The 23,589-nt window shown below is 28.7% G+C and overlaps 1 protein-coding gene and 1 non-coding gene across 2 annotated transcripts; both read right to left on the reverse strand.

The window, feature by feature from the left end:
- Positions 1–3,283: 3,283 nt before the first annotated feature.
- On the reverse strand, positions 3,284–5,603 carry LOC137833443 (putative pentatricopeptide repeat-containing protein At5g52630). Its single transcript, XM_090304128.1, is given in 1 exon segment — positions 3,284–5,603. A coding segment is annotated over 1 exon segment (2,085 nt). The 5' UTR covers positions 5,472–5,603; the 3' UTR covers positions 3,284–3,386.
- A 30-nt stretch (positions 5,604–5,633) lies between these two features.
- Positions 5,634–7,437, reverse strand: LOC137831261 (uncharacterized). The gene is made up of 3 exons (XR_016521872.1): positions 7,373–7,437; positions 6,325–6,372; positions 5,634–5,646 (listed from the first exon to the last, which is right to left on the reverse strand). It is a non-coding gene; the product is annotated as an uncharacterized LOC137831261 (transcript).
- Positions 7,438–23,589: the final 16,152 nt, after the last annotated feature.

Raw genomic sequence — 23,589 nt, forward strand, 5'->3', positions numbered from 1 at the left:
CATTCCCTTTCAGTGGTAGAATTAACTGGTTTCTCCATAAACCTTACATACATCTTCCATTCTGTTCTAGAATTGTCTACAGTATATTCAAATCAATTTTACCAATATTACTAGTATGGCTTGTTTTGAAGCAAGGAGTGACTCAATGTAAATTAGCACTTAAGGTGCCAACTAAGAGTAATAACTGATCTGTTGAACCTTGAGGCCATGATGGTCGACCTTACCAGTTAGTTCAACATGATGGTCCTCCACATTTTGTTTCAACAATTTTAATGCTTGCATAAAGAGAAACATTGAGGTTAGTGTAGAGAGAGACAGAGAGAACACGGGCTTAAGATTTTGGACTAAATACTATGCACAATGAGGAAACAAGTAAGGCTCATTCTCCCTCCACCATATCAATTCAGATCTGCACTCAACACACTCACCTGAAATGTCCATTTTGTCTTTAATGATTTTAAATTTGTCTTCTGGATTTTCATATCCGTAAGTCAAATTACAAAGTTCCAGATATACAAATCTGAAACTAATATGTCACTTCCAGATTTCACATAAATGACCTTCCGAATGTCAAGATCCGTAAACAAACATAAATGAGTTATGGATCTCAATCCTCAGTACCATTTACAGCACACCATTCCGAATATGAAAATCCAGAACTTATTACTCACTTCCGAATATGACCATCCAGCAACTTAAATAAAATATAAAAATGACATTCTGGATTTCAAAATTCGGAATCTATAAAAATGATTTATGGATATTGAAATCCGTAAGCAAATGCGTGAAAAGGACAAAATGGAATTTTAAAATTTTTGTTGGGTGCGAGTCTTGATTGGGTGCAGGAAGCAATTTACAACAAGTAAACACATGTCATAAATATGAGGGCCGAAAAATTTGCTTCATATTAATTTAAAACCCCCTAACAATTGCGCCAGATGATCGCGTTTTCATATCTTTAATTCTCCCGCTAAATCTCGTAGCGTGTTCTAACCAATAAGAGTGCCAATAGTTTGACATATCTTACAAATCACTTATATAATATTTGATTGGATCTAAATATTATAATTACAAAATTATCTTTTAGTGTGTTAGATGCTATTCTTAATAAAAGATAGGTTGCCAAATGGTGATGGTTCTCAAAATATCTTTTTTTGAATCAAATAAAAAACTACTAAATTAACGTTCTAGTATCCAAAATATCCTTAGGAAATTAGCTTCAATCCTCCCTCTTCCTAACGATCTTCTTTGGGAGAAGCAATCAATATATAGCAGTAAAAAGAGGACTGTTTTCTGTACATATGTATATATGCAGCTAAACCGAAGGTCAAAGCACTCCACTGGTTAAAATAGCCAATCCTAGATGTGTGAACTTCACAATTCTTAACACAAGAATACTGTAAAATTAAACAGATATATCTCGGATTATATTGAGATAGCTAGGACAACAGAGTAAACTAACAGATTAATTTCAGTCCACCTCAAGGGAAGCAATGAAGGATACAAATATTAAACACAAACAGTTAAATAATGTTGGCATTGGGTCACCAATCTAATTTGTTCAATGGAACTCAACCCAAAGTAGCATGCTTAAAGCTTGTAAGTGAAGGTCCAAAATAAAATAATCAAATAGTAACAAATAAAGCTGAACAAAATCAAAAGTACCAATTCTTCACCATATGCACTTTCACCACCTCTAAAAAATTCAAGATAGCATCCATCAATTAGACTAGGAAGAAAACCTACAGAAGTCTTGATCGAACGTGATTGTGATTTTATGACATATAACTATATGATTGGCAGGATATATTTTGTGAATTAATTTGGTTAGACCCATAGTTTGAATAAGAAAATGTTATCTCTAAATTTTTAAAAACCAAACCTTCTCGTATATAACAAAACAATTGGTTGGAGCATATAGGATGGACTAGTGTACCATATAACTTCAACCTACATAATCAACTGTTGAAGCAAAGACCAACGCACTCATGTTAGGAATAGGATCCATTGAATGATGTGTACAACTAGATAAACTTTATAGTAACTCCTCAAACCAGTTGCTGAATTATAGCCATAGTAAATCACCGCATTAGAATTTACAGAAAATTTCTTTATTAACATATGATAAACATGAGATTATTTATTTGGCGGAAGATTCAATTTCGTGTAAAATTAAATTTGATTTCCTATGGCTTCAATGGGTCCAAAACCTCATCATATAATCATGCTAGACCAAAGCATGCATTTTAACTTTCAAAAGAATAATGAACCAATAATTACCCTAAAAGAGCTTCCTGGACCAAATCTTAGTTGACAGGGCCTATCGCAAAAGTCAAATGCCTAGAATAGAACCCTTGTTGGAGATCAAGAATGCAGGCGTATCAATGAATTCAGGCATTAATACTAGAGATGACAATTGAAGATTTAATAAGATCCAATCGCATTCAGGTGGTGCTAACCGCTATGTTCATCCCTGAAAAAATTATCACCAAATTATCCTTTCATATTTACCATTGTAAAGAGGTAATGGAAATAAATAACACTGCAAAGCAAAATGCACTCAAAATAGTAATTTATTTATAGTTTCCCTCGCATGCACACAAAATTGAATTCAGAATTCTTTCCCAATATCCATGCATATACATTAATGACATGACAATATTCTATAAACATTAATACCAATACCATGTAATAAGATTATATGATTAGTTGATCAATGATCAGTTATTAAATATAAAAAATGAAAACAAACATGTATTGTCGTCAATAAGGTGCAATAGAAATTAAAACTGAGCTACTAAGAAACAAACCACCGTTAGAAAAATTGAAGGTGATGGAACTGGAAGAATTTCCTGATAATAATATAAGATTGTTCTTATATAACATTACAACTTGACATTTTTCTACATCGGTAAAAAATATAAAAAGCTTTTGAATATGTACAATCATAATTCAAATTTACCTTAAGGTATAAATTGCCTCTGCCAAAATATTGAACAGCATATCACAAACAATATTTAGCCCCAATTTCCCTGCAATTTTTGTGAGAATATTTTTCGACACTTCCATTCAAAGCTCAAACCAGCTCATTCAATGTCAAGTATTGATCAATGAACTCAGAGCATACTTGTCTCATAGTCCAAAACATCTTGAATTGCATTGCTATCACAAGAATTTTTCATCAACGTAATGCTGTAACTTGTACTCCAGACGTAGTATCCTTGTGCTACACATCTGCTTTAATACTAGGGAGTCATGAACCGTATCATGGCTTTTTCCTTTGTTTCAAAAATCTTTTAGAATGGATACAAGTGCATATTCCATTGCTAGCACCCTTCCTTTTAGAAACAGTTAAAAGTACAGCAGATAACCATTTGATTGAGACTTTACCAATTGTCCTTGCAAGAGCACTTCCCATCAAAAAAATGATGAAACCTGTTTGAATCTCTCATAATGATTGGTCGCCCTATAGTAATTGATGCAAACTTCATAAATACATGGCAGTCATCACAGACACGTATATTCTTTATTATCCGTATTGGTTCAACCCCATTGGGCTTTCTAATTAAAGCAAAAGCAAGGGCAAGTTTCTCACTATGGTAGGAAATGGATCTAAATTTTTCTTTCTCTCCCACATTGTGTAGGACAATGTTTATATCCGGATTATAACCAATGTTTTGCAATATTGAGATTAATCTGTTCAATTCTCCATAAATTTTTCCCGCTTCTAGATGAGAGTGATCTTCTGAAACAAATCTGTGGACTTCATTCCCAACCTCAACCCAGCTGTAGGCAGCAAACTTCTTTGCACTCTTTTCCTTCATGAGAGATCTTACAACAGCTACGTCTTTCCATCTCCCACAAGCAGCATACAAGTTGGAAAGCATGATATAAGGTCCAGCATTATGTGGTTCTAATTCAAAGAGATAATTAGCTGCCAATTCTGCACTCTTTAGGTTAGTTTTGGCACAAACAGATAGTAAGGTAGACCAAATACGGCAATTTGGTTTGTGAGGCATACCTTGGATTAGATCCACTGCTTTATCAATTCTACCTGACCTACCAAGGAGAGTGACCATACATGCATAGTGATCCAATGTGGGTGTCATTCCTTGTTCACTAATTGCATCAAAATACTTCTGTCCTTCTTTTACCATATTAGCATTGATTCAAGCAGATAAGACAGCCACAAAAGTAATATTATCAGGTTTGAAATTTTCTAGTTGCATTCTTTCATACAAAGCCAAGGCCTCTGGAACCTGTCCATTTTGTGCATAACCCAGAATCATGGCATTCCAAGTGATAATGTTCCTAATAGGCATTGTTTCAAAAACGACCCAAGCATCCAAAGTGATTCCACACTTCGAGTACATATCAACAAGAGCACTTAATACAAGCATGTCCTTCTCAATGCCCACTAAAATTACTTTTCCATGGACAACTTGACCATGATGCAAAGAAGCTAGTTTGGCACCGGAGCTAATCACACTAGAAATGGTGTTGTAGTTGTCAAGTTTAACATTTCTACGTAGCATGTCACCAAACAACATCAAAGAATCCTCATCTCTTCCATTTTGAGCATAACCAACTATCATTGTTGTCCAACAAATTTCATCTATTTTTGGTAATTTGCTAAATATATTTCTTGCATCGTCTACACGTCCACATTGAAAGTAAGCATTGAGAACATTTGAAAATGTAACTATGTCAGGTTTCAAAGTTGACAACTGCATTTCATCAAACAAATGGATGCACTCATCAGGTTTTCCCAATTTTACATACCCAGAGATCATGAGATTCCATGAAACAACATTTTTATTAATCATTCGATCAAACAACCACCGTGCCCTATCTATATCACCACATCTAGCATACATATCAGTCACAGCATTCCTTACAAAAGTATTTTCCCCCAACTCGGTAGCAACAATCTTCCCATGAATTTGCTTCCCATGCCTCAAATCCAAAAGCTGAGAACATGCTTGCAATGCATTCACATAGGAGTGATGGGTAGGCTGAAACCCCTCTTCCTGCATTCTCATAAGAACTCTCAATGCTTTGCCTGAATTCCCATTATTAGCAAAATATGCAATTAATGTGTTATATGAAATAGAATCACGATAAGGCATTTGATCAAAGACAACATGTAATTTCTCAACCATGTCCATCTTTGCATAAGCAGAAAGCAAGGCATTCCAAGAATAAACATCTGTCTTAGTCATGTTATCAAACACATTTTGAGCATCTGCGAGCCTGCCCAATTTGGCATACAAATGGATGAGTTGGTTGTGGATGAAGGAGTCTTTGTGTTGAAAAAGGTGAAGTTCCATGTGAGACTGCAGTCTCTTAGCTTGAATGAAGTCATTGGCTCGAACACAATGAAGCACAAGACGAGTGTAATCACCAAAAGAAGTTGGTCCATTAGAGTACAGCAGATCTATGGCTTGGTGAAACTTTTGCTTGACCTTCATTTTGGTTTGGGAACCTCAGCCTCTCCCACCACCACCAGGTTTGGGTTCAATCAACTTCAGTCCATGTCTAACTCATTTTTATGCTCTTGTCATCATGCCCAATATTTCAACTTTAACCAAATGACATATTCAGTATTGAATTTTATGTCTACATGGGTAAAGTTATAACACACTCCTACACCATAATAAAAGTAGCAAAGCAATGAAATCCTTAAACAATTTATATCATAGTTTTTGGAAGTAACAGTAAATGTCTTGAGGAAATAATATATTCATGCATCTCATGTTAAGAGGCCTTTAGTCCCCCGTCCCTAGTGTCTAAATTTAATAATAGCAGTCAAGTTTTCCAAATAAATGTTTTTTTATAAGCAAGTTTTGATATCAAATTCCAAAAATTCAAATATCAATGGTTTTAGCTGCTACATACATTATTTGCTCTGCTAATGTATTTATTTCTCAGAAGAATCTATGAACATTTTAAACTTTGAAACTCTCAGGACAAAGGCCATGCATGCGACTAAGAGACACCTCTCAAAATAAGATACAGTAATATACAATACAACAATTGTGTCTCTCCATGATAAGTAGCGTGTTAAGAAGTGGGCTTTAAACCTAACTCAACCCCATAAAACCGGCTCATGGGGTGAGGTCTGCACCCATTTATATATTATGAAATGTCCTTATATCTAGTCGATGTGGGATTTCCAACAGCATGCTCACAAGAGTATTACTATTTAGTCAAAAGAAGGCACACAAAATTTGAAGTTAAATTTTCAAATGAGATGAAAATAAAAAATAAAAACAAAATAATAGTTGTTGAATATTGAAATTTCAGTTTGAGATAACTCCTTACCGGCTTCATCAAAGATAATTCCTGAAGCTGGTCGAACCACCATCTCCCCTGCATTTATAGCTTTATAACTGTGAAAGATTCTAACACAATCAATTTGCTGAGGCAAACACTATAAATATCCTAAGATATAGTGTGACTGATTTTCATATGGTATGGGATATGATTGTATTACCAAAGTAACTCATTTTGTTTGTTTTTTTTTTTCATCAGTTTCATTGGATTTTATAAAAAAAAATCAGTTCTTTTTTACTTTGAATATTATATATATTTCTGTTAAACTTTTCTTATTCTTTAAACCAAGCTTCCACTCTCTTACCTTTTACAGCAAAGTAAACCAAGCTATTTTACTTTTACTTTGATCCTCTATGAAAGTTGGAGTAATTAACACACTACTCTTCATGGACCAAGTGGGATATGTAATTCAGAAATTTTTGAAAAAAAAATCAAAAACATTTAATAACAAAAATAGAAAAACTTCCATCAATCAACACAACACATCTGGACCAACCAAAACGTGTCATATAGCAAGTTTTAAAACTCATTTTTCTCTCTCTCATCCCGTTTATTTTCCTCATTCTCTCTCATTATGCTTTCTCCGTTCTCTCTCTCTAAAACCCTTTTTCTCTCTCATTCCGTTTTTCTCTCAAACCCTAATCGCATATCAATCTTCTTTCCTCCCTTCTCTCATTTTTCTTTACTCTTTTTCACCATTTCGGCAACTGCAGAGATACCGTGTTGGAAAGCTTTTTTGCCTAAAAACACCATTAGACATTGTAGGAATGACGTTTGCTTTTGAAATTTGAAATGTGATTATTTTTCACTATATATACGATGTTGTATAGAGCTATTTTTTTTAATTTCTGTTCGGTTTTCTTCTTTTTATTTTACATGGACCCATTCTAAAAAGTTAAGAATGATAGACAAGATTAAGAAAGAAACATACACATTCAGGAAGAAATTATAGACAAGATTAAGAAACATTTCATTACATTTTGTTGCAACTTAAAATAAGAAAAAGAAAAAAGAAATTGATTGTAAGTCAAATCACCTGAAGAAATAATTCGTCTGATCCTGCTCCGTCATCTGTTAAAGTTTCTTTAGAGTTTTCCACGGGCTCTCGTCCTTCGACCGATGACCTATTCCTTCCGAAACAAATAATTTTGTTTATCATCAAAGTCACAACTCAATAAGAAAAAAAAATTAAATTAATTACTGAATGGTAACACTTACGGTTGTCTTGTTGAACGTCTATGTCGTCTATGTCGTTGTTGACGGTAAGAGATATGCTTTTAGTTCTTGAGTCTTTCTTTAAAGTAAGACATTTGCAAAAATTAGCCTAAAGTAAAGAAGATAACTACCAACACAATATGGTAGAATCTCCACCGACCGGGGAGAAGAACTAGCCGGAACCGTGAAGTAGAAGCCGGGGTGATGTTTTGGGCAACACATACCGAAGAAGTCTAATATGAAAATTGGTAAATGACGACGACCTCTTAATGCTGTGAGTAACTGGAGGCCAAGGTAACCAAGGTTTCGGATTTCATTATGAAACTATGGAAAAAAATAAGCAATAAGAAATATTGCTTAGATTGACTTATTTATTTAAGTCGTGAATTACCGTAGGTATGAACTCACTTAAAAAAACCTACATATTAAAAATAATACAATTTATTTATTAATTAAAGAAAAGTAAAAAAATTCTAAAAAAGGAAAAGAATAAATCAATTATGTTTTACTCTTATTTCTTATTGGATATCATATCTCTCCAAACAAGAAGCACATGAATACTCAAAGCAATTTGTTTTTATTAACATAGTCTGCAGTATGAGAAAATCCTTATTGACAAAAAATACGATTAAGTTGATAGAAGTTTTTCTAATATAAGTCATTGAAGGAATATTTTACTTTTATCATTATGTATATTTGTATTTATTAAAATAAACTATAAACTTATGTGTAATCGTATTATAAAACATTAATTTTTTATAGAACTTGTATTATACAACTTTTTTATTAGAACATTACATGTATATGTACTTACCGTGTTTATTTTAATCTTACTAGTTCTTAATTAATGTTAAAAATAAAAATTTAAATACAAGTATAACTTATTTTTCAGTTTTTTATTTTTTTTAACTTTCTTTTAAACTAAAATTAGTTTGATATATTTATTTTAAAAATTATTTTATTCAAAACTATTTTGTCTAATGACAAACATTTTCTGATTTCGTTTTCACTTTTTATAAAAAATACAAAAATATAAGCTTATTGTAGTATTAAATTTATTTTAAAACATTTATATAAAAATATATATTTTTAACTTTAATCATTAGTTTTTCATGTATGTATAATTTTAATCTTAAAAATAAATACGGTATATTTATAAAATAAGATTTTAATTTCTATATTTATACTAATTGTATTTTTGTTATTATTATATATGTGTGTACATTGTTTTGGAATAATAAAAATATTTTATTTTAGTTTCCATGTTTTTAGACTTTTTTTAAATGAATAATTACTTGTTTTTTTATTTCTTTTTTTAGTTAATTTTACAATTTTTATTTTATACATGTATCCAAAAATAGTAAAGAAATAAAGTAATTATTCTGTTTTTATTAACTCAAACCTTGACATGCGGTTTTATTTCTAGTTAAAATATTAATAATTTGATACGTAAAAAAATAAAAATATCAAAGATAAAATAATTAAAAAAATGCTTAAGAAACAGTTATAGGAATGATCTTTACTAATGGTTGTAGATAATACGTTGCCTAACTATTTTTTTTATTGGTAGAACATTTCCATTAGATGATTTTTTTTATTAGTGTCTCATTTAAACTCAAAAGTTGGATAAAGAAATTACTTTTATTTCATTTTTTATAAATTAAAATTTTTAAATTTTCGAAGAGAAAAGATATAAAAATCATAAAAAATATGAGAACGTTATTAATAAATGAAATGTGTTAGTTTTACAAAATATAATTAATAAAAATAGTTAATGTTTAAATAGTATTATTTTATATTAAATCACGCGTGAGAGAAAAATATATTACTTTGAATTATTATATTTAACTTATATATTTTAATTTTAATTATATTAGGTCCTCAATAAGAATTATTCACTTCTTCTTTTATATAAAGATATAAAGACATAAAGATATGAGAGCCCCTAATAATTTTATTTGATAACCCTTAGATAAAATATAACAAAAAAAAAAGCTTATCGCATCTATGTTATTACTGCAGTTAATTCCCAGTAATAAATTCTCCAGTTATACTACATTAATTCTCTACATCTTTAAATTCCCCAGTTATTTTATAATAAGAACCCCAATTGAAGGGCGTTGTTCTTGCTGTACAAACTACCACCATTATCATTATCTGTCACATCATTAATAATAGTTAAAAAAACCTTCGTACATTAATAGTTAAAAAACCTAAGTACTAAATTGATTTTTTTAAAATATAAGTTTACTTAAAATTAAATTTACTATCATTCTTAATATTAATCCAATTAAAATAAAATAATTCTTTTTTAATATATTAAATTCAATTTTTTTAAATAAAATAAAATAAATGTCACTGCAATAACTAGTGAGTGAGGTATGGTTTTTATTTTAAAAAAAAAAATTATTTATGCCGGTTAGCGGATCAAGTCGTTTTGCCCCGTTGTTGATGCGCATGGACTACGAATTATGCAAGGTGAGCTTAAGTGGTTTAGCAAGCTAGATTAGTAAACCCGTCCTGCGTTTTTTAGTAGCGGGTTACAGGCCGACTCGCAAGGCCTGTTCATCGACAATAACTATAGCTAAACATAAAACTTACCATGAAAATAATAAATATATACAATAGAGACATAATTTAATGAAGCAGAACAAAAAATATTACGCTATCAGACGGACTGTCGATTTCTTTAGAATTCACGAGTTATCATAACGAGAAGGTATAAACGGATTAGGGAATTGAGTTTCATTTATTTATTTATTATTAGAAAACAGGCTAACACCAGTGTCAAGTAACTACATTTTGATTATGTACATGAAATATTTATTAGATTATGAAAAGCAAAATACTTAAAAATATAAACAACAAAAAATTACAAGCATACTGTTATTAATTACTATAGAGTTATAGAGTTATAGATTTATATTAAATAAATAAATTGTTACATATTTATAAATTATTATTAATTAATCATTTATAACAATTAATAATAATAAATTTCATTTCCCCGTATATTTTAATTTAAACGTGGTTGGAATAAACTACATCTTAAGTAAATTGGTATTTTAGTTTTTCATCATCTATTTAAATGAATTTAAGATAAAATAAATAAAACATTTTGAATAAATTTAAAGATAAAATATCTATCTAAATCCTAAGAAATATCAACAACTTAAATTTAAGTGGATCCTAATAGAAAATATTTACAATTTGATAATTGAATTGCTTCACATATTTAAATATAAAAAATAATTACTAAGTTATTCATTGTTCTCTCTAGTTAACCTTCAGATTGGCTGGATGGACAAACTCTGTTTTATGGGTGGTCCGATAGCGGGTGACACGATAAGCCCAACAAATACTCGCTAGGATAGGCTCGAAAACATGCTCTGATACCTTTACCGGGGGTCTCAACCCCTTTTATAGTTATCCCTTTAACAACTTTTACTCATGCGAATATAATCTCAATTGAAAGCATATATAATAGAAAAATATTCTGCCTACGGAGACCTTTACTCACGGGACTAACAACAAAAGAGAATTTTGTGCACCTTTATCTTGGGTGCTCACCATATAACTAATATCTCTATTTATTCAATATAACAACTCTATGCGTATATTTATTTAACCAAAGAGTGTGATAAGAAAACACATTTCAAAGAAGAAGAGAATATAACAGAGAACAAAAATCATATTGAGTTTAAGTGATTCTTAATTGAAAAAGAGAGAAGAATAATGACTAACCAAAAACAATAATTTCATTTCTACATTGGATGGTGAAATCAATAATGATAATAATAACATTATTTCTATTGATGATGAAATCAATAGGATTTTGGAGTTAACCCATGAGTGGAAAAAAGACGATGACGTCATTTCTGTGACTGATGATGATATCAATGAGATGTTTTGCTTGACTGGTCATGAAATGATTTCTACTAGTAATGAGGTATTTTATATTTATAAATTCTTCTTTATATCTTTTTTGAATTTAAATTCTTCTTTATATATATTTTCTTGAATTTAAATTCTTCCTTATCTTTTATGAATTTAAATTTTTCTTTATATCTTCTTGAATTTAAATTCTTCGTTATCTTTTTTGAATTTAAATAAATTCTTCTTTATATGTTCTTGAATTTAAATTCTTCATTATCTTTTTTAATTTAAATTCTTCTTTATATCTTCTTGTATTTAAATTCTTCATTATCTTTTTTTAATTTAAATTCTTCTTTATATTTTTTTGAATTTAAGGTTTAGACATTGAGTTTTAAGAATTTTTTCAATAGGATATTTTTTTTCTATTGTTAATCATTTTCCAATTTTATTTAATACTTTGAACTCCTTTTATTTTAATTATTCATATAATTTTTTTAATTAATCATAACGACTACTCACGTACAATTATTATTAGGTCATATTTTTATTATAGTTTTTTATCATTTCTCGAGTTAAATGATTTAATAAAGTAATATAATATATTTATTGCATTTAAAAATTTAACAAGTAAGAAAAATGAGATTTTCACTTTTTTCCCATAAACAATCTTGCAAAAAATTAAATTTAAAAAGAACACTTAAGAGTGAATGTTATTTTTGAAAACTTTAACTAAACAAGAAAAATTAAATAGTTTGAATTTTGAATTGAAATACAATCATTTGGAACACATATTTTTTTAAATAACAATTTGGTAACCTGTTAATAATAAAATATTATATTCAAAATAATAAAAATAAAAAAGACTTTTGAATTAAAATAATAATATGCATCATTATTAGATATTGTGAAAGTAGTTACCATATTATATATATTTTTTAAATTGTTGAAGAACTAAAACATTTTCATCATGCCAAATATTTTTAATTTCGAAAGTAAAATTTTGTAGTCATAAAATTTAATATTTTTATGACTAAATTAATGACTATAATGACTTCAATTTTGAATTACTTCTTCTATAAAGTTTTGTGTTAGAGAAAGTAGGGTCTCTATATCAAATGTTTCACCTTATCAATCTACACCATTTAAGGATAATGAGGAACCTGCTTTTGAGTTTCCAACACCTACCATTCAACCTATTTCCCCTGGTGTGTTTTGTTACAAAATCACTCCTACTCCTTCCGAAGTTTCTGCCACTCATGTTTCTGCTATATCACCAAACACTATTATATCCGAACATGTCCCGTTTGGTTGGGTTCAAATGTCTAACTATTCAAATCACTCAACACCTTTCGTATTGAAGTCACATCACAAGCAATATGAGCACTAGACAAAAAATGAACATAGGTACATTTTCAATGAAATTCTTATATTTTATTTTCCTCATTTCTATGTTATAATGGATATATAAATGGCTAAAAATTCAAAGAGTTAGTTTCACGTTATTCAATTTTAATTAAAAAATGATGTGTTTTATAGAAATATAATTTATTTTATTAAATTTCATTAACTTATTACTAATTATGAGATCAACGCTTTAGTCTTGTTTGTTGGATGTATACAATTAGATATAAATATTAACTTACAAATACATTTTTGAAGATTGAATTTAAATTAAAGTTTTGATGAATTAATTTTGAGGTTTTTCATTACAGGTTATTTCTTATTGGACTTCAAAATTGTAGTTGGGGAGATTGGAAAAACATTTCAAAATATTATATTTCATCAAAAACTCCAACTCAAATTGCAAGTCACACTAAAAAATATAGGCATCATCAAAATGGCCTAAAGAAAAATAAGAAGAGAAAAAGTATCCACGACATATCCTTAGACGACACTAAGTGAGTTAATTCTCTTTAATAAAGTAACTAATTATATTAAGCTGATGGTTCATAAAATATTTATGTTAGTTGGTTAAGTATGTTAATAAGAGTGATTAGTTTCAATGGATAAATAATTTATAATTTTTTTTTAGGTTATTTAACTTCTTTTTAGTATAAGAGGTTATTTTTATCATTAAAGACTTTTAAACATAACAATATATAAAAGAAGATTTCTTTTTGTATACACCTGTTTTCCAATTTGATCCTTTATAATATTAAAATATAAAAAATATTATTTAAAATCTTCTTTTCACTCAAACAATTTCTTATAGATAGAAGAAGTGTGTGATGAGAAAACACATTTCAAAGGAGAGTATAACATAGAGAAAAAAAATAATATTGAGTTTAAGCGATTATTGTTGAAAAAGAGAGAAGAATAATGGCTAACCAAAACAATGATGTCATTTCTATAATTGATTGTGAAATCAATAATGATAATATTGATGTCATTTCTTTTGATGATGATATCGATAGGATAGTAGGATTCACTGATGAGTGAAAAAAAGACGATAACGTAGTTTTTATAATTGATGATGATTTCAATAAGATGTTTGGCTTCAATGGTGACGGATTGATTTCTACTACTAATGAGGTATTTTATATCTACAAATTCTTCTCAATATTTTTTAGAATTTAAGATTTAAAATTGAGTTTTAACAATTTTTTCAATATGATTTTTTTTTCCTATTCTTATCATCATTTTCTAATTTTATTTCAATATTTTGAACAACTTTTAATTTAATTATTCATATAATATTTTAATTAATGATAATGAGTACTCACATAACCATATTATATAATTGATATTTGATAATGTTTCATCACAAAAATTATGAATTTAATAGGATATATTAAAATTATTCAAATATATATATATATATATATGACATCATTATTAGATATAGTGAAAATTGTTAACATATTATATATTTTTCTTAAAATCTTTGAGAGCTAAACATTTTCATCATACCAAATGTTATTAATTTTGAAAGTAATTTTTTTGTAGTTTCTTAAGTTAGGATACTCAATTTAATATTTTTATGACTAGATTGATGATTTTAATGACTTCAACTTTGAACATCTTCTTCTATAAAGGTTTGTGTTGGAGCACGTACGGTCTCTATATCAAATGTTTCACCTCATGGATCTACATCATTTAAGGATAATGGGGGATCTGCTTATTAGTTTTCTACACTAACCACTCAACCTATTTCTCCTAATGTATTTTGTTACAATCACGCTCCTACTCCTTCCACGGTTCCTGTCACTCGTGTTTCTGCCATATCACCAAACACTATTATATCTGAACATGTTCCATCTGGTTGGGTTCAAATGCCTAAGTATTTAAATCACTCAACACTACATCACAAGCATTATGAGCACTGGACAGAAAATGAACATAGGTACATTTTCAATGAAATTCTAGTATTTTATTTTCCTTGTTTCTACATTATATTGTTATATTGGATATATAAATGGCTAAAAATTCCAAGAGCTAGTGTGAGGTTATTCAATTTTAATTAAAAAAATGTGTTTTATAGAAATATAATATATTTTATTAAATTTGATGTTAAATTTGATGAATTTATTATTAATTATGAGATCAACTTTTTAGTTTTATTTTTTAGATGTATAAAATTAGATATAAATATTAAGTTGCAAATACATTTTTGTAAGATCAAATTTAAATTAAAGTTTTTGATGAATTAACTTTGAGGTTTTTCATTACAGGTTATTTCTTATTAGACTCCAAAAGTGTAGCCTAGGAGATTGGAAAAACATTTCAAAATGTTACATTCCATCAAAAACTTCAACTCAAATTGCAAGTCACACTAAAAAATATAGACATCATCAAAATGGCCTAAAGAAAAATAAGAGAAAAAGTATCTGATGAGCATATATTTATTCACACTCATTAGCCTTATTCATAGATTATTGAACTATAATAATAAATAAATCCATTGTTTTAATTAATATTCTTATAATTGGGTTTATTAGGGCCTTAACTATTATTATTGTTAATTTTGTGTTTTTAGAGTAAATTATCCTAAGGAAGCATCTACCTTTGTGAATGGGCCAAATATGCAAAAGTCTAAATTGCTTCTTGAACCAAAACAGAAAACTAATTTTGAGGAAAAGAAAGAGAAAATAAAAGTTACAAGATTCCAGAAACAGAATTGGAAGCAAATCTTCTGCAAAATAAAAAGAATTATGGAAAGTGGAAACTGTTTACAAAATCTAAACTGCAATATTTTCCTAAGATCCTTGGAGCAAAAAAGCCTATAAAAGGACACAAGCATCAAGGAGAAAAAAGGGGGAGCTTCATAGGGTTTTCTTAGTTTATTTTCTTCTTAGTAATTCTTTTGTTTTGCCTCCGCATGGAAGGCTAAACCTTTTTGGTTGATTCTTTTGTAATTCCCTATTGAGTTCTGAGGTTTTGTTCAATAAAAGTTTCGATTTTTAATTCTCTATAGCAGTTGTTTTTATTGTCTAATCTCCTGGAAAACTGGTTTTTGTGAGAGGTTGTACTTGAACGCATGATTGAGAGTCTTCCTTATCTTAAACTTTGGTTTCTTACTTCGTTCGCATTGTTCTAATTAATTTCTTGGGCGCAAGATTCAAGGGAGAAGAGGTAAGCATTCCCATGGAGTATACGCATGGAACAAAGTGGGTATTGATTAAACTAGTAGACGCATGCTTTACTGGTGAGTTTCAGTTGAATCAGATCGGCGCATGTTCAATCTGGTTTAGCTCTGTTGGAGGATTGAAAAAAGATTAATCTTTAGAGAACCTATGAAGAATTTAATGGTGGAAGAACTTGGGATCAACCGCTTTTTATTTGCTATTTCAATCTCTTTTATATTTTTTGCACAACTATCTTAACCCCTTTTTATCTTTATTGTTATTGCTAACTTTTATTGCTTGCAGATAGATTTTAAACCTTGAGCAACTGATTTTACTATTGGATTCGTTGGGAGACGACTTGGGGACATTTGTCCACAATTATACTATCATCTCTCTAGTGTTAGACAAGTCTACGCTAGAATCATATTAATTTGACAGCAAAACGACAGCTATCAGTATCCATGACGTAACCCTAGATAACATTAACATGGGTGTTGTTCCTAGTTTCATTAATAAAGAACAATGGCTTCGTCCTACCCCAAATTTTTCAATACAACCACAAAAAAATATAAGAATTACAACATATCAACTTATACAACATGTATTATCAAAATTGTGGTTATTTGTGAATATATTAATTGAGTTGATGTATAGTTCGTCTTGAGTTACAAAAGAAATAATATTGAGTTTAAGTGATCATTTATGAAGAAAGAGAGAAGAATAATGGTTAACCAAAACAATGATAACAATGATAACATTTCTATAACTGATGAGGAAATCAATAATGATAACTATTATATTGTTTCTATAATTGATGATGAAATCAATGATATATTAAGGTTAAAATGAGTGGAAAAAAAATTTAAGTTTGGATGAGGATAAGACATTTCTCCAATACATACTTGCTATAGATGACGAACTATGAGATGACATGGATGAATTGCTTTCTAACAATGAGGTTTTTCATATTCATGAATTCTTCTTTATATTTTGTTGTAACGTTGATAATGGTGATAATGTAGTAAGGTTTAAATATTATTGTGTGAAATGTTTGAATGATAAAATATTGCATGTTACAATAAATAAGGAGCATCTTTTGTGTGATGAATTTATTCGAATACAACATGCACGTGACATGATAAATCATTAGGTATGCCAAATGTGTGTCAAATGGAGTAGTTTTCTAATTCAACCATGGATGTTATATTGGAAAACATGATTTGCGATGTTATAGCACAATATTTTGCTTAAGCGTATGCGTATGAAATATGTATAGTGATGTAAAGACTTTATTGTATTTTTGTTCAACTAAATTCACACGGTCAAGAATTGTGATAAGGTTAATGAATTTAAAGACAATTAATGGGTGAATGGATAAAAAACACATATATTTTGGTTGTTGATGGGCATGTTGTTGAAGGAAATACACTATCCAATTGAAATTATTAGGCAAAAATGTTTTACATAATCGGTAAAAAGTATGAAAGGCATATGCATAGCGTAATATTTATATTTTATAAAGAAAAAAGTTTGAAGAGTTAAAAAATGTCTCAAGTGTCGATCTTCACGTTACAGGGTAAATGATAATGATTAAGACAATAATAAGGAGGTGACAAAGGACATTTTGCGTATGAAAGTTGTTAAGTTTGGTGTTTACTTGTGAATCTGGGTGTTGCTAAAAATCTTTCATGGTATGCAAATAGGAGGAAATGTGATAAGGGTAGCCATACAAACTGACTCACCCCGTTTTGATATACTTCACATTCGATATGCTAAAAATGGATTAGGATCGTTAGCTTACATGAAACTTTTGTAGGCTAATATGTTTGACTCGTCTTGCATAGATGTGGCCTTGTGGGGTGACCCACACATATTTTTAAAAAATTGGAAAAAACAACCGTCATTAGCAATCTTTTAATCCTTTTAAGTATCTCATAAAAAAATTAGATGTCATATGTGTGAATATTAAATGTTTGGACGTAGATTTGTAAAAAGGTTTCACCCATACCATAGATTGAAAAAAAAAACTTATAATACACATAAAAATGATGACATTTGCCTTACTTCATTAATTGGTTTTGAAATTTGTGAAAATGTCAAACACAAACAACAAAGAAGAAGACAATTGTGATTGATATATGGAAGAAAAGTTTAATATTCTTCTATCTTACCTTTTGTATTGGTTCATGTTAGATGTAAGTACTATACAAATGCAATGTATGTCAAAAAAAAAATGGCCGTTTATTTGAGATATTTCTCAACATAGAAAATAATATGAAAGATAGTGTGAATGCTCTCGTTTATATTTGATTGTAATTAATATACGAGAGGAATTTACACTAAGTAAAGTTGGTAAGCATGCACACTTGATCCCGACATGTTACACTTTGTCTAAAAATGAGAAAACAAATTTCATTCAAGGTCTAAAAAATGTGAAAGTATCACAAGGATACTCTTCAAATGTTAAAAGTTTGTTATCTATGCACAATCTAAGTCTAATGATTGTCCCATCTTGATGTCATAATTATTCTACATGGTTTTTCATGTGAAATTTACCTACAAATATGAAACATATTATAAATTTATTATGTTTGTTTTTATATGCACTGGAGTTATTGATCTTCAAAAGTTAAATAAACTTGAAAAAAGATTGTTGTTATTTTGTGTCAACTAAATATATTTTTTCTCTCTATTTTGTTTTGTCATCATAATTTCATTTCTTGTTCAATTTTGTAAGAAAAATAAGATTATATGAATTAGTTTATCCAATATGAATGTATTGTGTTTAACAATATATGAAGATTTTAGAATGACATGTGAAGAATCAATATCATATTAAAATTTCTATTGTTGAAAAATACATTATAAAAAAAATATTGAATTTTATTTAAATTACATATAAAAAAACAAAACATAAAACTTCCTATAAAATGTTTATAATTTTGAGGATGAACGCATGAGATATACCTATGATAATCAAATATTGAAAAGAAATTATGTGTATATTAGATAATAAAATATGAAGAAAAAAAATACTTAAAACAATTTGAGAAATTAATGTTGATGTAATGTAAGAAAAACATGTTTAAATAAAAATAATAAAAGCTCACTTAACACTTGAAGTACCTCAAATATATTTTATGAGTATAAATATATTAAGATATTGTATAAATATTTATAATTACATTTGTAAAGTATAAGCAGGAAAATAAGATGAATGAAATGGTAAAAAAAAAAAATACAAAATGTTTGATAAAAGTTAAGTTTAAGAAGTGAATGAGAAATCTCGGATATGGGAGTGTGCTATGGATTCATCAATCTGGAAGTGAATCATGTTGCATTCTGGATGAGGGGGTGTTCTGGAAGCAAAGTTTGCATAAATTATTGATTTTTGGATTGCTGAATCCGGAAGCCTCATTTCTATTATGGATTGGTGGATCCGGAATGATTTTTTTCAATTATGAATTTCTGAATCCATAATGCATATTTTTGAATTACGGATTGGCGGATCCGGAATGGTTTTTTCAATTATGGATATTTTGCATTTTTTTATTTTGAATTAACACTATCATTCATGTACTACCGGAAGCATCAATCCAGGAGATTACTGGATGCACCAATCCGAAAATTTACCGGAAGCGTCAATCCGAAAATTTACCGAATTTCATAATTGGAATACAAAAAATAATAAATGTACAGTTTATATAGAGATAATTTTGTCTTTGCGCAACCTTGTGGGTGCAGGAGGAAAAATGTAGGGGTGCGGGAAGAAACTGCCCTAAAGAAAATGTTTAGCCCCTAAGTTGTGTGAACTGCTTATAAAAGATGTTTAGATATTTCTTCCTACACTCGTCAAAGTTCTTCGTATACTCATCAAATTTTACCCATCAAAATAAATGAAATGACTAAATATTTTATTTAATTCGTTTTTATTCTAAAAAATTATGTCTAAATTATAACTTAAAAAAATTATTTCAAAAAATACACTTCAAAAGGATAATTCTATAACCTTCTGAAAAGTTTATTTCAAAATTTCTGTTCTGAAAAACATTTTTCGAAAATTCTAGAAAATGTGTTAAGATTTATTTGGTAAAATATATATTAGAAATTGGTGATTCATCCAATTGAAAATATAATATATTAAATTAATAATATTACTTTTGATTTAAAAAATTGTGTTAATATATATGAATATATTAATGTGTAGAAAAAGATGACATGTTGTTTAACTTTTAAATATTTTTAAACTAACTTGTTAAGAACTTTGATGTAAAATTAAATTTTTCAATTTCACCATTGACCTATGAGTCAACTCCAACACTCTCACCTTCTATGTTTCACTAGTGATATACAAGTCAAACTAGATTGGTAGAAAAATAATGTGTGACTTTTCTACTCTAAAGTCATAAACATCATAATATTTTATGATTGTAACTATCCATTTTTTAAACATGTTTTGATGGACTAGTCGTCAAAATAACCAACTTAGCTGTAATATTGTTTAGCAATGAAATTAATCTTTCTCTTTTTCTTATTTTATTATTATTATTATTTTATTTTATTTAAAAATTTATTTTAGCCTTTTAACATTAACTCAATTCAAAATAAATCATTTGTATTAAAAATAGTTATTATATTTTTCCAAGCAAATATTTGTTTGAAATTACATATATTTTGATTTACTATCCATGAAAAAAAAACAACATAGTATTTTGTGCAAAAATGAATCAAATTATAAGTATTAAAAGTACCTATATTAAGAACATTAAAACAAAAACAACCAACAAAATTAAGAGTATTCAAAAAATAAAGTGAGTAAGCAATTATTTAACATTGTTTGAAACCATATGTTACAATGGCGTTAATTCCGTCATGTTTCAAAATAATTGGCTGGTCATGTGTTATATACTCATTATTATTTTTCTAGGTTACATGATAATTTCTCTCAAAATATTATTTTTTTTATTAACTTTATTACTAAATTTTATCATTTATTTTTTAAAATTTAATAATTAAAAATTAAAAAATAACTCCTTAAAATAACTTTTTTTAAAAATTGACACCATATATACCCAAACTCACACACACATGTTTTAAGCAAAAATATAAATATGTGGGTGCGTGTGCATGTGTGTAATGTATGTGTGCAAATAATGTTTTTTACAACGACATACTAAGTTGGTTAAATGAAAACCTGTGTGAACAAAAATACGATGACATTTTTGAAAATATTTGGCACATATTATACCGGTTGAGTTATCCAATCGGTGTAATATATCCTGCTCAAAGCAAAAAAAAATATAGTTTTTAAATTTTTTTTCTTTAGGAACACCGATTAGATAGAGGACCATTGTTGTATGTCATTCCTAGATTAAAAAAAATAAAAGTTTTTAAAAATGACATATACCACTAGTTCTTGTATACAATCGATGTTATATATAATTTCTAGAATTTAAAAAAAATGAAACATTTAACTATGGGCACTTCATATAACACCAGTTGGATTGAGAAACCGATGTTATATGTAATTTCCAGATTAAAAAAGATAAGTTTTAAAAAAGATATATTACACCGGTTATTACTCATAACCGGTGTAATATATGTTTTTACCCTATTTTCTTCGCTCGCGCCCTCAGTCTCCCTTTGGGTTATTCTCCTAAGTTTTCTTGCTCAAAAGTTCATTTTGCTTCTGCCAACGTCGATGCCTCCATCGCTACCCCCGCCACTTCTATCTTATTTCATTCTCTTTATTGTGAGAGCATCCACACCGAACGAGTTCTTCCATTCACGCTTATCTTTTATTTCGTTGTCACTCTTGTCGTCGTTGTGGCTGCCTTTGTCGCCGCCAGAGCTCCATTCACGTTCACGCTCCAGGTTAGTTTTTTTATTTTTAAATATTTTAATTTTAATTATTATTTAGTTTACAGATAATTAGTTTTATTATGTTGTATTATTTTAAATTGGATAATTGTTATATGTTGAACGTCTTGGTATTGGGTCTGGGGATAATCGATCCTTGACAATATTGAACGCTTTGGTATTGGGTTTAAGGTTTAGGATTTAATATGTGACTCTGGAGCACATATAACACCGGTTGGGAGCCACAACCGGTGTTATATGTGCCTTCTGGAGCACATATTTTTGAATTTTTTATTCAAATTTTGGTACATGTTACACCAATTTTTACAATCGGTTATATGTAATTGATATTTTACATCAGTGATGGAATCGATATTATAAGTCTCCCAGAACTGGTGTTATATGCATTTTTTGCCCTAGTGAAAGAAATTTCAAAATAATCTCCCCTTTTAATAGGTACTCAATACATAGATACACACACATATATATATATATATATATATATATATATATATATATTCTCATACTCCATAACTTATTGGTCAAATATAAAAAAAAAAGTGAAAGATAAACACATTTTATCTTTAGAAACATTTAAAACTTGTTTTTTTAAAGTTTAGAAAACTCTCTTTCGCTCAATCAGTATATGACTCACCCAACAAATTAAGCATATGTTTCAATTCTCCCAATCAACGACTACTCCATTGAGAGTTTTCCATAAAATTATTTCGTCAAACAAAAATTGGCTCACCTTAATAAAAAAAAAACTCACCTTAATACTATCTCAACATATTTAACATCTTCATATATTTAATTAAAAGTAAAACTCACCTTAATCTTCAATTATCTTTAAAGCTACTATGTATTTTTTTTAACTAGTGGGGATTAATGGCATTAGAATGCTAATATAAAAATATGCTTGTGATTTTAGTTTGGAGTGATAGATATAGAAGTCATTAGTTCAAACTAGACTTCATATCATATTAAGTAAAAAAATTAAATCAATGATTTATATTCAAATTAAAATTAGTTTGAATTATTTTTATTTTTTATATATGGAATCAAACCTTTAACCATCAAACCCACTATATTGCAATAATTAATAAAAAAATCAAAGTTGAAATAAAATCTGAACAACAATTTGGTTGTATGGAACCCTTTTCTTCTCTATGGTCAAAACCAGTCATTTGGTAACAAAATTTCTGATTCCAATGGTGCTAGTTCTATTTAGATCATTAATATATATTATTTGCCTTTTCTCTTTTCTTGTGAAATGCACTCCTTTTGAATTTGGTGTTCTTGAGCTTGATGATGGAGTCTGTGGAAAAGCAAAACTGGGAAGAAGAACAATATTTAAATTGGATTGTAAGAAATTATGTTATGTGAAAGTGTGAGGAACAAATTCTGGTCAAAACCTGCACATACATGCACTTTTACTCATATTTGCCTTCTGACTTGTCTCCTTTATCTTCTTTCTAGGCAAAGGTCAAACAAGGTACTCCTTTAGGGTTCTTGTCTTTGTCTCAACTCTTGTGAATTTAAAATATAAAAGCAAAGACCCTAATATTAAACAATTTTTTAATTTTAGATTATTGTTTTTCTAATGATGAAGTCAAAAAGAGATTAATGGGACTAAACTCATGCTCCATGAACAAGTTTAGTGGACTCATTTAATCTTGTCATTAAAAAAATCCTTAATTATGTAAAATGTGAGAATCCTAGGATTGTGTCAAATTGG

This window comes from Phaseolus vulgaris, chromosome 6 (assembly GCF_051622355.1).
Source record: "Phaseolus vulgaris cultivar YP4 chromosome 6, ASM5162235v1, whole genome shotgun sequence".
Classification (NCBI taxonomy): Eukaryota; Viridiplantae; Streptophyta; class Magnoliopsida; order Fabales; family Fabaceae; genus Phaseolus; species Phaseolus vulgaris.